Here is a 17,622-nt window from a genome sequence, read left to right on the forward strand (position 1 = left end):
AGATCATTTCTTAAATGTCAAAGCACCAGCCCCGAGAGGGAGCTCTTCCCTTAAGCTGCTGCACAGCAAAGCAAGCTCCACCTGCTCCAGATATTCCAATACCCCAAGAGAATTACACCTTTAGTGCCAGAGGTGAAGTGAAGCACCGAGGGCTGGATGACCAAGAGTGAAATGCAGAGTGAAAAAAATAGCAAGGAATATAAAGCTCTGCTTGGGAAACTCTTTAGAAAGCAGCAGTATCGCACATCCTGGTATAAAGTGTTTATTTGAGACTTCACAATTAACACAAAGTCTTCCTGTCAATGCCTTTTTTTTTTTCATACAGTCAATAAATTTGTATTAATCCCTCCCCCATGCATGATTGCTGTTTATTAATCTAAGCCTTTTTATTTTCATCGTGAAAAAATAAAGCGTTTCCCCACCCTTTCACCTGTTCCCTGTACCAGACTGTGCTGCATTACAGAGGAGATGGAGAATGGCTATGCCTACTGCTGGGGGTGAAGTTACTCCATTATTTATTGATTTATTCTTTTTTTTAACAGAAAGTGTTAAATGAATCAATCACCCAAGAAAAATAAATATATCATAAAGAACCAGAAGCTCTGCAGTATCCCTTTTCTTGCCATCCAGCCCAGTTCAAGCACGTACCCTGCTCACAGCAACGCTGCCGCCTGCACGTACAGCTGGGAACTTACACTGGCAAAATCTCTTCCAAAGTACAGCCACAAGCCACAGGATGTATTTTAGATGCCACATTTTTATACCTAGGCAAGAGAGATCCAGCTGGAAGCCAATTACTTGCGTTCCACTGATGGGCTTTTACTCAAGAGCTATTCAACCTTGTGCTTTTCAGGAGGTATTGGCTAAACACACGCGTGGGCTCAGCCAGAGCCCGGCCTTGGGGAGAGGGGCAGGCAGTATGAAGGGTGTGCATGTTACTCATGGCAGTGGAAGCAAGTTCTTGTATCAATGTCTCTTGGATGTGCATCTCAAATTATGCTGCTTGGCTCGTCTCGCAGTACTTTTGGCACCAGCCTCGCAAATCAATTATTCAATTGCTCCCCCTGCCTCTCAAGATCTTCCTTGGAAGAGGGCAGAGGGCAAGGAGGCTTTCTCAGAACACAGGTGGTATTGGGTAGGCCGTGAAGGACAAGCCCCATGTTTATGCTTTATTAAAGACTGTGCAAAAGGGAATACTGCATCAGAAACCGCAGACTATGTTTAATCAGTCCCAGCCGCTGGATCGGACACCCACTAACAACCGCTCCGATATTGGTTCGTTTGGCTACTTTTTGTTGGTTTCTTTCTTTTTTTTTTTACATAAATAATATAGACCGACAGTATAAACATTTCAGCAACCATTTCTAAAAGACCAGAGGAGCCCTTTTAGGAGCCAAGAAACAACTGCAGGATTCAAATTCCAAAAGTGTCTTTGGAGTCATCGAATCATCAGATTTACACGGCACCCAATGACAACAACATTCAGTCGAGCTCGATAGGACTGCTGTCTTCCTGACCATCTTCTGTGTCATCATCTTCCCCAGTTCCCATCAGACTGTTTAAAAGATTTCCTAGAATAAAGTACAGGAGAGTCAAAAACACTAGTTTTACATCTCAAAAAACTTTCAACTAATCTTCCATCCTGCTGCAGTACAGATTTCGGTAACAAAAAAAGCCCAAGAGTTTTGAAGTAGAAGAGTCTCACCAAGACATTAGTAATCCCACACTGGTTTCCATTATGAATATTGATTTGGGAAGCTGTATACTCTTAGCTGTTCACTGATACTGTTCCTTCTCTAAGAATACACTTGAAAAACCCAAAGTCACATATTTATGTGCTACAGTTGTGCCCTCAGAGGGGAAAAAAAAACAACTAAAAGAGGAAAAACACACCTCCAGCAGTGAAACTCTCAAAAAGCAGTCACAGTCTGCATCATGGTGTAAAAAAATTGTCTGAAACTCAGAGGCATCAATTTAAAGATGCCTGAATTGCTGAAAAGCAAATTACGATGGTAAAAACACAATGTTCATGTTTTTCATCAGGCTTTGGGTATCAGCAAATTGATGTTTGTAGGTAAAACTTCAAGTCACTTTACAAAGAAGCTTAGTTCTCAGGGAAAACATTAATTTTATGCTAATTTCATTCAAGACCCAGGGAATGAGGGCTGAATTTCTCTATTCCATTTCAGTCCTTGTAGAAGGGCAGTATTAATTTCAGAACTTCCTCTTTGGACACATTCATGTTGTATCAGTACTGATTAGATCTCTACCAAAGCCCCATACTTGGTTTAAGAAAAATCAGTCACTGAACTCTGAGGAAATTAAGATTTAACACCGGTAAGATGCTTCTTTACATTAGGAAGCTATACCATAATGTCAGAAATTAACCATAAGAGTCTTTTTACTGCTTCTCCCCTTCTCAGTGATGAAAAGTCTACAAACTCCCACAAATCACTTTCACATGCAACCCTTCATTTTGTATTCTACAGCATGGGCTGTTCCTACAGGCTATGAAAAGAATTATAAATTGGTTAGAACAGATTCTCTGTTTCCAACACAGGTGTTTTATCCAGGTCACTGACCAAAGCCTGGAGGTACCTCCAAGCAGAGCTTACCTAGCAAGCCCCCGTAGGACGAGGTCTGCTTGGGCGGAACTCCGAAGAAAAGCTGTCCTATTCTATCTAGGTACTGTAGGGACACAAGGTGAAAAAAGTCAATGATTTCATTTACAGGTGGCAGAAGTCACCCAGGCCAGGTAAATCACCAGCTCTTATCTACAAAGCTGGAGACAATCAGACATTTTTTCACTCCTTGAGTGAGCTAAATCCTGTTTATGAGTAACTCACCTCATTATACATGGGGTCTCTTTTCAGCGAAGGTTGATACTGTTCACACAATACTGTAAATACTGTTAGTTTTCCTCTAGAAAGGAAACAACCAAAAATGTAATCTCAGTTAACAACTGAAAAGGAAACCAAGAAGGACATGACAGAAATCAGACTGTACCCATCAACTGCCAACAACAGAAACCAGATGAAGTTTAGCAGTGGTTGCACAAAGGGTGGACCCTTCTCTATCGAAGGATGTTTCTGTGTGTATGTCGTAAAAACAACTGAGGCGCTGGTCTTATTTTTTAAGCAGAGAAATCTGAAAAAGGAAAGAGAATGGGGCAAGTTAAAAACAAAGGGCAGAGAAATGGTTTCACCACAGAGAAAGGGAAAGCCAAAATCTACTTCACTTGTACATAGAGGCCGTGTCAGGCTTGAAATGATGGCAAAATAAAACTGTTAGAGATGGACATCTTTGGGGATGCTTTGGCCATCAGCTGAGGAAGGGGAAAATCACTACTAGAACACACTGTGGAATAGGCAGGTTGGGAGGGAAAAGATTTTAAATATTTATAGAATGAGTTCAACCAGGATCTAAGCAGATTGTACAGGATTGTTACTAAAAGACAGCATCAATTTGCAGAATGTGGAAAGACTGGCTACCCTGTAATTCACATGAAAATGATATTGCATCTACTGGTCCAGGATTGACTATGCTGAGTTAAAAACTGAATTAAAGACCCATTCATCCCCAAACACATCTCCTTTTAGTATGCATCTGTCAGTATTTGTTGATTCTGTCACTCTATTCCACCTCAACATAATGTGGCATCAGGACCACTAATAGCTTGACACACATGCCTAAAAATCTCATAATAAAGCTGTACTTTGAGCTCCCAAACCATTTGTCCCCAAGAGATCGATCCCTCAAACAGATCAAATCCTTGTTCAGGTCCAGTTAATTTAACTGGCAATCTCTGCAAGTCCCATTGGCCTGACAGGCCTTTATCTGGGACAAATGCTGTCAGCAAGCACTAGGAAGGCTGCCACAAGCCATGTCATTTTTGATGGCAGGCTGGCCTCTAATTCTGCACCCTCACATGTGCAAGGGCTTGGGGCTGTTTTGCCTCACTGACAGCAAGGAACTGCAATTATTTTCATTAGAGAATAAATGACCATGCAAGAGGAATTAACACAGTATTTGACATATAAACCAGTAAAGGATGCAGTAGAAGTACTGTATAAACACTGAAAAAATAATCTTTTAACTTCTCCACAGAATTTCTCCCCATAAAATTGTCTGAATCCTGCACATATTGGATTTCCATAAAGGATTTGCTATTGCTCAAAATCACAGCAATCTATAGCAACCAGCTATGGAAAGCAGGACAAATCTGACATGACAGCTCACTGCTGCCAAAAGAGAGACAAACTTGCTCTCACCTCCTCCCTCTCCCCCAACACCTACTCTCTCCCTGACTCCCTGCCACACAGTCCTGTCTCCACCTCCTCCTCAGACTCCTCCATGAGCTGCCTTCCCTGCCTGAAGAAAGCCATCAGCTGATTGAACACTGTAAAATTGGCTTTGTCAACCTTCATTCTACATGAGCTCTGCAAAAGCACACAATAGTTTGCATTCCCACCTCCTACAAAATAAATGCCAAAAATGAGAGCCAGCAGCAACTCTGTCAAGGCAAGAACCACCAAGCTGCTGCACACAGACCAGGCTGACCATGACAAGTTGCCTCTTAGGACCTGAGTGAGAGCAAGTTCTGTGCTAAATACAGGGCCTGCTTGAGTCCAGCACTTGTAAGAACATATAGATAAACCCTAACTAGACAAAATGGTGTAATAAAGCTAACAATTGTGCTTTCAGGGTTCAAGCAATTAATATAATTTCAGGTCTTGACCTTAATATATTATTTTACTTTTTTTCTCCCCAGTCTGACAAGTGAACACATGGGTTTTCAGAGAGTTTTCTCCCGTTGCTCTGGCCAGGTTCACAGTTTCTTTTGCAAAGGCTATGTGGTTACATTCGATTGGTCCCACACATAATGCCATGTCAGCAGAATGCTTCAGAAGAACTTTAACACCTACTGTAGTACTGCCTGAGCTACAAACATGTCCACCTCACTGCGGTATCCGCGGGACGAGGAGTATTCCACCAGCATATTTGCACAGCCCTCACCATCTGTCGAGTGCAAGAAGTGGTACCGAGATTCACTATAGTTTTGCTCTAGAGAATGAAAAAGGAAAAGGCTTTTAAGAGATCAGTTCAGTTAACTTGAATGTAAAAATAAATTTATTAGGCTTGTACTTTATGAGCTGGTAAAAGAACAAGAGTTACAGGTGTGGTATATGAACAGGACAGCTGGTAAAAAAGTCTGTAAGTTACAGATAATTCATTAAAAAAATTATAATAATAAATTTTAGTCTAAGTACATTTGAACAACTGCTATTTAATACAGTTTACTCAATTACAGCTACTGCTGGCTTGAACTTTGGTTGTATCATTTTGTCTAAGTGAATGCTGACACTTGATGTGTTGTCACCAGTGTTTAGGACAAGAATCAAGAAATTCCATATTAGACCAAGTGCACCAAGAAATCCAACAGCAGCTTCAGCATCCTTTTTTTATTTCCTATTTTTAGCTTAGCCCACTCTTGCTACCAAAACTAAAATCACTTCCATATGCTGAACAGAATAGCAATTATACAGGAAAAATGGTGTAAGAAATGGCAATAATTTGTTAGAACGTGAAGCAAAGGATTGTGTAAAATCACAGCAATGACAAAACTTTATAGCTGCTAATATTTTGAATTTGAAAGCATTGTTTTAAAAATCTGAGCCTTTTGTGATAAAAGGCTACAGAATAAGAAAATGTAGGCATTTAGCTCTTCAAGAGAACAGTGAGCAGGTGGCTGCAAAATGGGGACTTTTAGTTTCAGAATGCAACTGTTTCTTATCCTAATTGTAGCAGCCTCTAACTTGAATGCAGTGAGCAGAATCCTCCCTTTCTGGCTGGCAGCAGCCATCAGGCTAACATAAATCCCAGGAGAGCAGCTGGGGAATTGCCTATGGCACACAGAGAGGCTGCAGCATTGACCTTTATTGGGTCAGGGCTGTTACATGAAACCACTGTCATCACTTGGCAGCTACTGAAAAATGTAAAATAAACAATCATCTTGCACAGTTATCCATGAGAAACCACAGAAAAAATGGCATGTATTCAACTGTTCTCAATCACCTTTGTTATGTTTTGAACACAAGACTGTAAATACTGGCTATCATCCACAAGTACAATAATTATTTAGAGCATTTTGTGTTTTTCTTACATCCCATCACAAGTGATAAAGTGGCTCATAAATCAAAGGCAACAACATTCATTTTGAAATAACCCTGCTGGCCAACTTCTCAAAAAGTACTTAATTACAGTCCAAAGACTGTTTTGGATGCCAGGTGATGTTTTTCAATCTTTGTCATGTTTATCCAGGATTTAAAAACAAAAATACTTGTCAACAGAACATCTTTGCTCCCCAGCAATTTTCCTCCTAATGACACAATCAAACTACCTCAATGTCTAAAGGATCAACCTGCCTTTCAGAGAGAGCCTCTCAGCAGTTGTGTTTTGGATTTTGCACTAATAAAGAGCTACAGACCCATTTTTTTTCTGTAACATCAGGAAGACATTAATGCAAAAATCAGATAATAGCAGAACTCAATCAATCAATCAATCACTCAATCATTTCCATCTCAGCTTCTTTAGGTTATTCCCAAAGCAGATCCCTTATAACAGCTTGCTTTCAACATTTTCAAAGGAAAACACAGAAAAGCCAGTTGATTTTTCTTACCTTTCCACAGGGTAATTGCTAGTAACTGGTGTAGTTTTGGATGTCCAAGTTTTCCTGATCCCCCACTGGACCATTTTAGTGCTCTGGATACAAAAGCCACTCTTTCAGGAGAATTTGGATCCATTAAACTAAACAATTTAGCCAAGTTTTCTAGAAGCAGTAAGATTGAAAAATATTTAGCATGAAGAAAAATAAGATCATCTGCTGCTCCTAATGCAGCTCTAAGATCCATCTTTAGGACAGGCAGCAGTGTTAGTTCCAAGCATGCCCACAGAGTCATCAGGAGCCCACAGTTCTCTAATAAAGTTTCCCCCAGACCATTCCTATGGGGAAGGTAACCCTCAGCCATGTTGGGAAGGCATCCAAAAAGGATTGCAGCTTTCAAGACTATTAACAAGTCACTGTGAAGGGAAAGCACAACTAAATGCCACCAAACCAAGAACAGAGGTCACCTCACCTAAAAGGTCTTCTGCTACTTTTGCATCCGACTTCTCCAAAGACTCCAAGACCAGCATGGACAGATCAGCAGCGCTGTTTTGCTACAAAACAGACACATACTGGCAGTGATGAATGTATCAGGGCAGAAAAAGAAACATCAACCAGAATTTTGGCAGCAGCAGGTTTAATGCTTTTATCAACAGCTAGGGCACAGTATCAAGTCTCAGCCTTCCTGATAAAAAAATTATAGTAATTTGATGGCATCAAAGAGAAGCCTCCAGGAAAGCAGAACACAGGCACTGTTTGGATGCTCACAAACACTACTGCTGCATGTTCCAGCTTGGCATAATCCTTCTTTGTGGAGAAAGGCTCAACAAAGAGATAAAACAAAAGATTATAAAGCAATTACCCCAAACATTTACCACTGGGAACTCACCATTCATTTATCAAAATCTTGGGAGTAACAATTCCCTGCCCTCAAGCCACACACACAAAACCAGTGACATACCTGGTTATGACTGAAGAACAGTAAAGCCCCTGAATACATTAGTTCTCTTGCTTCTGCATGTTTTCCTTGTGACATATACCTGAAAAAAATACCAAAGCCATGATAAAAATTACCACTAAGTTAGTTTTGTATGCCTAAAGTTACTTATATTTAAAGGATTAAAAGACTGATAAAATTTAAAATAATGACAACAAGAGATTTATTTTGAAATCAGGTTAGTTTCAATAATGATGTAGCTTGAACTGCAAGTTGCAATGTTCTGCTCCAGACCTGATGGAATAAAATGAAGAATATAAGAATGAAAACGGAGAGAGCTACAAATATGTTTGGTGCTGGAACAAGAAAAGGGAATGAACCCAAGACTTCAACTGAGCAAAAGCTGCCAATGTACTGAGCCTCTACCAAAGCCATCCCAGTGAGACAACTTTTGGAATACCTCCTGGAGAGCTCGCTGACCTTTCCACTGCTCCAAGTCTCTCTGCCCACAACAACTCTGCCAGGGGACATCAGCCTGTCCTAGCCCTCTGCTGAACCAAAGGAGCTCATCTCTCATGGGTTTGAGAGCAAGATAAGCACAGCCAGCAAGACTCACCATGCAACACTTCAAGAGATACAAAATATAATGCTTCAAAACACACCTTCCACCTTTCTCACTTAAGAGTTAATGAAGAAATAAGGAATTAAAGAATTTCCTCCCAGTGGTTACCTCAGAACCTCTTACCACAGAGCTGTGATTGCAGCCTCCTGCACATCATCACTGTCAGTAACTACAGCTCTTGGAGAGTCCCACCTTATAAACACAGCATTTCCCATAAGAGCAGTTTAGGTGCAGCAGAGTTTCCAAATTCCATTTCTCCCAACTGCTACTCAAAAAGTCTGTGCTCTCAGGAGCTGATTTGTTCATATCACAGAGGTGTCAGCTCTACCCTGCTGGTCTGACACCTGCACTTTGGTTTGTCCTCTGTGACACACTGGCTGGGCTGTGCCCCTGTCACCCCTTTCTGTTCCTGGGGCTCAGGGCAGCCCCTCCCTCTGCTCCTGAAGGGCCCCTCAAAGCCCAAGAGTGCCCGTGGGGTAACAGAGGGCTTGGTGGTTCTGGGGGTGGTGGGACAGCAGGACAGTGTGGCCATGGGGTCACACCAACCAAAGGGACAACCAGAGCATCCCAAACCTCTTGTGCTGTGCCCCAGATTCCTGTCACACGTGTCCCCTACTGGTACCATCACACAGACAGCAAGCAAGGGAGGAAACACTCCTTCCATCCTGCTCATCAACTCTGAGAAACACCAAGGTCTTTTATCCAAAACAGAGCTGAAATAATTGAAGGCACGATGGTAGTGTTTTGGAATAATTCTCAACAACTCCATCACCATGGTAAATGTGAGCCAAATGAATCCACAGCTCCAATGTTTTTATAGTTGGGCTCCCATCCAGGTTTGCTTCTAGGAGTTGGACTCAGCATGGATCCACTTCCACAAGTTCTACTTCCAGTACATTCACAATGCTATATGGAAGCTCCTAATCTGAGAATTATTACAGACAATACTAAAAGCTGCTGAAAACAATTTTACAAAGAGCTGGGGTTTTTCAAAGAACTTTTATCAGAAAACTTGTTTAATAAAAATAAATATTGATGACATTGCTCTAAATGGTATTTAAAACAAAAGAAATCCTGGAACACATTATTTACACAGAAAAATGACCTACAAGTACCAGGGAAACAGAAATGGATGTAACAAGGATATTACACTTTGAAGAGTGACTCAGTTACCAAATCATGAAGAGAGAAGAGCTCAGGCCAGCCTGGGGAGTAGCAAGCACCACCAGCTCAGGTGTGTCTGGGGGAGCTCAGGGTTAGGCAGGAGCAGCAGTTTTCCACCTGCTCTGTGGATCACAGAGGGATAATAACTCTGCAGGAGGCAGGCTTATGGTAATCTTTCCTCCTCCACTTCTTCCCCTCCTCCACCTGAAAATACAGCTCAGTGCATGAAACTGAGTCAGGATTTCAAGTTTACCCTCTGACAGATGAGACAAATGTTTTACAGGCCTGTGTGTTTAAAGGGAATAAGCACTGGTTAACCCAATCACAGTTCCAGAGTTCAGGTCACCCCAATCAGCATTAATGTGTCTATAAATAAAAATGCTGATTTTTATCACTTTTTACAGAGGATTGACAAGACTACCCAGCCATGCAAATGTCACCCTTTCATTTAACTGAACACATCCTTTCACTTGTATTTAAAATGGAAAAGGCAGGATCTTTGATTCCAAATTAATTCAGGGAGGCTTCAGTATGTGAGTTAATACATCCAGAAGACTGGAGGAGAAGTGACCTCCTGAGCCAAGACTTCTCACACCACTGCAGACACCACATCACATAATCCCTACTATAAAATAGGCCAGGCTTTGTCTTAAATTTAGATTTATTCTCAAATACAATTTAAGTCTTAAGGCCTGGATGGTGCCTGGCTGATCCCATCAGAGGGGTTATGGAAGAACAAACTGATTTAATGTGATGGTGCTGGGACACAGGGCAGGGCAGGGCAGGGCAGGCTGGCTGATGTATGCTGGGAGCACAAGCAGGATTATGCACCAAGGACTTTCCTCCCCACTTTCTTCCATGACTGCTATTTTCCTGTGCTTACTCATAGGCCTGTTCTCATCCTAACACAGGTGAGGACTGAGAATAGGGGACACAAGACACAGGACAGGGAGGGTGGTGTCCAGTTTTGGACCTGTCACTTCAAGAAAGACACTGAGAGGCTGGAATGTGTCCACAGAAGGGCAATGGAGATGGGGAAGGGTCCAGAGCTTGAGTCTGATGAGAGCAGCTGAGGTAGCTGGGGGGACTCAGCCTGATGTGGCACTCAGTGCCACTGTCCAGTTGACAGGTGATGAAAGCCAAAAGTTGGACCTGATGACATCAGAGATCTTTTCCAACCTAATTGATTCTGTGAAGCCAAATCTCCATCCTGTCGTCTCCCAGCAGAACCACAAGTAAACAAAGCTGGGAGCAGCTGAGGAAGCCCCTAGAACAAACACCTTCTTCTGTGGTCCTGCAAGCAAGGGTCTCAATGCTAAAATCCGATGAGAGAAAGGGTGACCCCTGCAAGGTGCAGTGCACCTGAAAAATGAAGCCTAAAAATGCTTTGCAATAAAAACAATCTCCTTATGACAAAAGAGGCAGTAGTAGCATTTCTGAATAAAAGCCCAGGCCTGCTCTACTTAGTCACTGTCACGTACGCAAACACTACACCAAGTGGAATTTATTCCAAAAAGCTCCTCCGAGCAGACGATTCTGGCCACCCTGAGAGCTGCCCCTTTCCGAGCGCGGCTCCAGGGTGACCGTGCCGTGAAACAAAGTAACCCCATGTACCGGCGGAGCAACAACCAACCTTCAAACCCTGAAACCCTCACTGCAGCCAGCTGACACCCGCACGGAGCGGGCAGAGCGGCGGCTGCGCAGGGCTCAGCCCCAGGACGGGCCCGGGGCACGGAGCGAGCCCGGACCGGAGCGCCAGGGGACGCCCGGGAAGACACCCCCGGCCCATCCCGCTGGCCGGGGGGCCTCACTCGGCCTGGCCGGAACGTGCGGCCACCGAGCGGCGTTGGGGGACGGGGCCGAAACTGCGCCCTGCCCGTGACCTGCGGGCAGCGTGACGCAACACCCCCGGCGCCTCACCGGACAGTGCCCGGGCCGGCGGGGCGCGGACCGGGCCGGGGCTAGCCCCCAAAGGCCGGCGAGCAGCGGCTCCCCCGCCGCCCCGAGCCGCTGATGGAGCCGGCGGGGCCGAGGGCGGTGACGCGACCGAACCGAGCCGAGCCGAGCCAAGCCAAGCCTGGGGCCGCCGCTCCCCGGCCCGGCCCGGCCCGGCCCGGGCCCCGCTTGGGCCGGCGCCGCGCGCCCGCCCCACCCCGCCCCCCCGCGGTCCAATCAGAGAGCGGGGCGCGGAGATGGACAGGCAAGACAGCCAATGAGGAGCGGCCGTGGGCGCGGCGGGCGGCGGCGGAGCAGAGTGCGTGGGAAGGCTCTGGAAGGCCGGGCGGGGGAGGGGCGGCGCGGCGGGCCCGGCGCGGCCCTACCTGAAGAACAGCGTCCGGTACATCTGGTGCGCCTCGTAGTAGTCACCCTTCTCGACGCTGGCGCGCAGCTTGCCCTCCACGCGCTGCACGCCGCCGCGGTTCCTGCCGCCGCCGCCTTTCGCGGCTTCCTGCTCCGCCGCCATGATCGCCGCCGCCATCAGCGCGGAGGACGGGGAGGGGAGGCGGGAGCCAGGCGCATGCGCACGCAGCGCCGGCGCCCCGCTGCCCGGCTTCCGCCCGCTCGGACGGCGGCCCGCTCGGCTCAGCCCGCGCGGCTGCGCGCGGGGTCCCGAGCGGTAACGGCGGCTGAGAACGGCGAGAGGGGAACCCCGGGACTCGAGGCGGGCACGGCCGGGCCTGGAGCCACAGCAGCGCAGGAAAACGCAGGAGAACATTAATAAAAATCAAGGAACGGCGGATGGAGCGCGGGTAATGAGCCTGGCTGAGGAGTGCTGTGGTACAGGGATCCAGGCAAGGCTAAAGGCACAGGAGTTAAAGCAACCCCGCATCCTCCACACAGCTGGAAGGGATCCAGCACCCACCCAAATGTGCTTTTTCCCCAGGCCCCACCACTGGTGTCACCCACCAGCCACACGCTGCTCCTGGGCCTGCCCCTCACAGCTTTGTGCCCCTGCCCCTTGTAAAAACTTCCATGAAATCCCCCAACCCTGCCCCAGCTCGGGGCATTGGAATCACAATCTTTCCTCACTTATTTAAGCAGCTGATAAAAAAAAAAAAAAAGCAGAAAAGAGGCTTTATTTCTTGTTTCAAGTATTACATGCACTTTCAAAAATTAAAACTCTTTATTTAAACATCTCAATAGCATCTTGTCAGTTTGGAGGCAGCAAAGAATAACAGACATTTTGAAAAGCATTTACAAAAATACATTGCACAAAGTCCTATCTTGCTTTTTTAAAAATAAGTTAGTGTTATTCAAAATATTCCCCCCCAGCTACCTAATTTCAATTTATACAGGATAATTCTAATTTTAAATATGTAACCTATAATATGAAAACACCTGTACATGTGTCATCTACTCCTCTGCGTAGGCCATAGGTTCTGTCTCTAGGTTGAGTGAAAAACAGTTCTTCACATGGAGACTTTTTGTATTTCAAACATTCGAGGACTGTTGTGCAACATACATAACTCAATTCAGAAAACCAGTCAGCAGGTCCATGTGTAACAGTTCTGTGTAACTACAAAATGCACTAGAACAGCAAGATAAAAATTCTGCAAACAAGTGAATTTCAGGAATCTTTTCCGAAAAGGATCTTCAAAGCAGCAAGGCTACAGGGGGGCAACAAGCAGTTTCACCTTGTTCTACGTGAAAATGTTGTTTCCAAGAGCAACTCTACTCATCTGGTACCCAACTAAGGCTTTGGGGAGGATCAGGAATGCCCGTGTTTGCACACAGCAGCGCTGAGCTCGAGTCCCTCTGGTAACTGTGACGCAGCAAGAATTGCTTCAGGCTTGTTTTCCACACACCAAATTCTCACAGTACAAATGGAGAATAACAATCAACCAGTCTAAGAAAATCTTGTCCCACTTTGGACAAATTAAGGTAGTGCAACTGCTGTACAGCAGTGTTTACTGAGCAATTCAGCAGGCTTATCAGCTCCAAGCCAGTCAGTTAGTACATCAAGGTCGATGTGGGATTGACACTAAAAAAAGAACAAACTGGCCAAGTTGCCATGGTAAAAACCCTTAAAATAACTTCAGTTACTTAAAGTTATCCCTGACTTTTAGAGCAATTCGCGGCCACAAATTACAGTAAAGCATTCTCAGTCGCTGGTGTTGAAACTGGTTTTGGTTGTGTTAGCTTTCCCTGACAGTAGTATTTATTATATTCAACATGTAGCAAAGAAGCCCTTTTGGATCCACCAAAAAGGTTAAAACCAACTGTCAACTGAAGGACACCTTTAGCCACAGTCAGTGTTCAAAATGTACCACAGTTTTTGGCTTATGGTGCCAAGCTAGCAAAAGTATGCAGTTAAGTCCTGGATTAAAAAAGAACAGATTCCTAGTTGCAGAAAGTGTGGTTTATTCTTTTTAAAAAAACCTATACATTCATTTGTAATAAAATGTGTGTCACCTGTTTGTCAACTGGGCTTTATGAACCAGAGCTGTTTGCATGCATTATTTCTCTCAGCATGGACACAGAAATATGAAGCAAACTGGCAATCACAAGCTGAGCCTTAGAGTAAATTAAAATTGGGGTTTATACATTTCTGCTGACAGTCTTCTGCCTTTCTCAGAGGATCAATAGTTCTGCAGTGTGCATCTTGCATCCTCGTCCTTTACAGATTCCAGTGTTGTAGGCTTCCCAGTATATACAGATTAGGAACAAAATGTACAAAGCAGCCACCCCCAGCTGTAGTGTGGATTACTGGGCAGGTTTCCCATGCACTCTGAACCGATAAAGGCAGGTGTACTCTACATGGCCCCAGTTAGAGAAAATCCTCAGCTCCACTATTTGGAATGCATCTTCATTTTTCTCCTGAAGAAGAAAAAAGCAAACACAAAAAATCAGTGTCAGGGTTCTGGCATAAACAGCTGCAACTGAAGCTTTCTTATTAATGACTGTTGCTACTTGCAGGAACCCAAGCTATGCCTTGGGAATTTTCTGTTCCTTTGAGAACCTCCCTTGCCTTACAATTATTTGAGAGTCTGAAGCAGCATGGAACAGACTCTCCCCATGTTTAGCAACTTTCCCCCATCTGTGTCCACATAGCAACAAACCTTCCTCCCCTCTCATCTATTCAGGCCATGGGTTTGAGGGACAGGTAGATTCTACCTCAGCTTCTACACTGCCCTCATGAGAACAAGGCCTTTTCCCTTCACTGCTCATTGCACACAAGTGTAGAAAGTAAAAGTAGCTTTCTCCTGACATTTTAAATCTTATAATCCAGACTTACCATCACTGGAAACATCTGCAGTGGTTCTCCATCTTGATCATAGACATACTCTCCTAGAAGCTTGCCTTCTTCTTGATATTCATCATCCAGACCCTGTAACAACAGCATAAGGAGTTTTACTTCCATCAAATCAATGGAATTTCCAATCAAACCCAAACTAGAAGCAATGCCTACACAGAGTATCAAGAGACAGCACTTGAAGGTCTATGAAGCCAGGATCAGAATGTTTCCCATGTAATTTAAAGTTCAAGCACAGCTCTGTATTCCAGTTTCCTGCCCTGTAAATAGCTGTGCTGTTTACATGTTTTCATGGTCAAACCCCTTAATTTTCACAGCTAAACCCTTATCACAGTGTGCAATATAAACTGCTCAGGACAAACAGTGAGGGAACATCAAGGTTGAAGTCAACATTCAGATGCTTGCAGGTGACTGTTTAAGCATTTAGAAAAACCTGACAAAAAGTTCTCAGATATCATAACTGCTCTCTGATACACCTTGTGGTCTGTTCTGTAATCCTGCCTACACAACTGTGGTGCTGGGGAAAATGAACTAAAAAAATTATTTAAGGCACATCACAGTTAAGGTGCAGAGACAAAATGGGAGGGATAGTGGGTGGAGAGAGGAAAAATGGGAAGGAGGATGAAACAAAATGTATGAAAAAATTAGAATAAATAAAAAAACATAATCTACCTCCAGAAGTGTTTACTACTGTAGAGAGCAAGAGTAAATAGCTCACCCAAAATTAGTTGCAATACTTGTTATTCATAATCTCAAAGCTCACAAATAAAAGTAATTTTTAAGAGCAATGAGTGAAACAGTTTATCATCTTCTTAGCTGTCCTTCCTCAAGTTACTCTCCTCCAAGGTATGCAACACAAATATTCTGTGTACAAACATCAACTCAAAATCAGAGACAGACTTACATATACTGCAAAATTCCTAGGAGCACTGGTGATATTTCCTGTTGGTGAAAGAGTTTTTGGTATGTGTTCCAATGTAAAGGCAGTTGGATAGATCTTCATGGAAAGTCTCACCACAAGATAGCCCTGTGATCCTTTGAAAGCCCAGCAGTTCCCTGGATACATGTCGGGCTGCACACAAGCAAGGTGGAGAGAACAAGATGGGATACAACAATGAAAACAATGTTGCAGTGTTTTAAAGAGTTGTAATGAATTTGGAGTTCTTAGGGACAGTCTTAAACAGTAAGGTACAGAAATAATCTCCTTGCTGGAACTCTCCAGGAAGGCAGCACACTCACCTGAGCTACCAGTGGTGTTTTGGAGACCTGCCTTGAGATGAGTTCTCAGCAGGAACCCTCCCAGCCCTCCCACTCTGCACAAGCCCAGTGCACCACCCAAGCTTCCTGTGACTCTCAGTTTTGCTAGACTAGGACTAAAGCTGTGCCCAGAGACTGCCAGAAGAATCCCACTCTCAGAAACATAGCTCCAAGTACCTGTGCCCCAATGTACTACAGAGATACACCCAGCACCCAAAGAGCCACCCAAACCACTCCACATCAAATAACATTGCTGCATTTGTTTACTTGGCCTTTAATTACCTGAATCACCACTCTGGGAGACTGAGAGTAGTACCACAGAGGAATTCCAAAGAGGCTAATTAGTGCTGTCTTGGTCTCATAGGTTTCAGAACAGCGAGTACTCAGAATGCTGCCACCTCAAAAAAGACAGATCAGGTTAGCAGAAATAGAAGTCTTCAAGAAGAAATGAGCAATTAAGACAGATTTATATAAAGCTTAATGCTACCAGATTAAAGACATTGTTAAGATCTAATAACTTTCTGTGGATACAATACTTCTATCATATACAATGTTATTTTAAGAACAGGTTAAAGGTTTTTCATTTCTTTCTTATCCAGTTTTAGACATATTGAGAACTATTCTATCCATGTCCATGCACACCTAGGCTGATGTACAGACCTGTAAACACCATCACAGATTGCAATGATCTTATAATCAGGCAACACAGAAAAATGTTCTGCTAAGCTTTACTCTTCATTTTAATATTTCTAGTAAATACTACTAAAAGCATGAATAGTAAAAATGGTGTTTCCTCTGCTATTTACCTCCAGATTCCAAGGCAAAATCCACCATCCCAGTCTTGTCTTGAGAGTAGAGTTTCAGTGCATTATTTACAATAATCTGTGCTTGCTAGAGGTGTACACATGCAAGAGAATGGAAGGAAAAATATTTTAATAAGATCAAGTGACAAAATAATTGATATTTACATATCTGAGAAGTTGCAAGCATCTTTTTGAGATGCTGCACTTCATCACAAGTCCTTGAAAGCCTCTGTCAAGACAGAGGCCACTTTTAATAGAGGGTTGTCTGTCTTAAAATACAAGTTTATACTGCATCTTGACTGCTGGTTTGTTTTATTTTTAAAATCTGCATTTCTTCTTCCCAAGACCCTGAGTTGCATTTCCTTGGTGTACTTGTTTCTTGGGAATTCAATTTTCAAGACAGCACACTTTAAAAAAACACAAGTGTTGACAACAGGCAGCAATCAATGCTGCAAGAATCCACTAGAAAAAGCATTTTCTGCAGTTCTCCTCGCTTCAACTGAGGTTCCTGACATCTCCTAAAATCATTAACATTTATGTTGAGAGCCATGCTCAACAAAATGCCCATGAAAGAACTCCTTCCAATTTTAGTTGAACTTTTGAGGCATTAAAAGTCACTCACCGCTTCTGTGATTCCAGAAATCCCTGCATTAGTCACAGCATTTGTAACGACTTCAGATGTTACTTTTTGGTTTGTTACAGACATATGGAGAGTAATATTTTTGAGGATCTGCAACTCAAGATCCCGCAGCACAGCCTGTAGATCACTTTTGCTCACAAAATTGGAGGTAAGCCACTGGAGAAGTGATTCAGGCAAGTCTTCTTGTTGATCACCAAAAAGCAATAGCTTGACAGATTCCTTGACCTGGGCATCTACCTAGTGGAAGCCATTAATAATTACAATTGTTAGTTTTTATAAAC

General features: G+C 43.7%; 2 protein-coding genes across 11 annotated transcripts in view; both read right to left on the minus strand.

Moving 5' to 3' along the window:
- Window positions 1-246: 246 nt before the first annotated feature.
- On the minus strand, window positions 247-11,912 carry GET4 (guided entry of tail-anchored proteins factor 4). 3 transcript variants are annotated; one of them, XM_054643424.2, is made up of 9 exons: window positions 11,709-11,912; window positions 7,626-7,704; window positions 7,137-7,218; window positions 6,680-6,829; window positions 4,926-5,064; window positions 3,007-3,147; window positions 2,847-2,922; window positions 2,616-2,688; window positions 247-1,571 (listed from the first exon to the last, which is right to left on the minus strand). In XM_054643424.2, the coding sequence occupies exons 1-9, from the start codon at window positions 11,864-11,866 to the stop codon at window positions 1,483-1,485; spliced, it is 987 nt and encodes a 328-aa protein (XP_054499399.1). In that variant the 5' UTR covers window positions 11,867-11,912; the 3' UTR covers window positions 247-1,482. The 3 variants fall into 3 exon arrangements, with proteins under 3 accessions (XP_054499399.1, XP_054499397.1, XP_054499395.1); XM_054643422.2 differs by lacking the exon at window positions 11,709-11,912 and adding an exon at window positions 11,021-11,288; XM_054643420.2 differs by lacking the exon at window positions 11,709-11,912 and adding an exon at window positions 9,397-9,523.
- A 580-nt stretch (window positions 11,913-12,492) lies between these two features.
- SUN1 (Sad1 and UNC84 domain containing 1) overlaps window positions 12,493-17,622 on the minus strand; it is a 33,129-nt gene continuing 27,999 nt past the window's right edge. For all 8 annotated transcript variants that reach the window (XM_054643576.2, XM_077187188.1, XM_077187186.1 and 5 more), the window contains 6 exons: window positions 17,324-17,574; window positions 16,705-16,789; window positions 16,181-16,296; window positions 15,546-15,713; window positions 14,624-14,716; window positions 12,493-14,205 (listed from right to left, as the gene is read on the minus strand). In XM_054643576.2, coding sequence (XP_054499551.2) covers window positions 14,092-14,205; window positions 14,624-14,716; window positions 15,546-15,713; window positions 16,181-16,296; window positions 16,705-16,789; window positions 17,324-17,574 — 827 coding nt within the window. In that variant the 3' untranslated portion in view covers window positions 12,493-14,091. The remainder of the gene's footprint in view (window positions 14,206-14,623; window positions 14,717-15,545; window positions 15,714-16,180; window positions 16,297-16,704; window positions 16,790-17,323; window positions 17,575-17,622) is intronic.

The sequence above is a fragment of the Agelaius phoeniceus genome, chromosome 16, assembly GCF_051311805.1.
Source record: "Agelaius phoeniceus isolate bAgePho1 chromosome 16, bAgePho1.hap1, whole genome shotgun sequence".
Lineage (NCBI taxonomy): Eukaryota > Metazoa > Chordata > Aves > Passeriformes > Icteridae > Agelaius > Agelaius phoeniceus.

Coding starts and splice junctions, on each gene's coding strand:
- GET4 (XM_054643424.2), bottom strand. CDS start 11,866: ATGGCGGCGGCGATCATGGCGGCGGAGCAGGAAGCCGCGAAAGGCGGC. Junction 7,705..11,708: donor TACCGGACGCTGTTCTTCAG/GTAGGGCCGCGC, acceptor TATTTTTTTCAG/GTATATGTCACAAGGAAAAC. Junction 3,148..4,925: donor GTAGCTCAGGCAGTACTACA/GTAGGTGTTAAA, acceptor TTCCTTTTTCAG/ATTTCTCTGCTTAAAAAATA.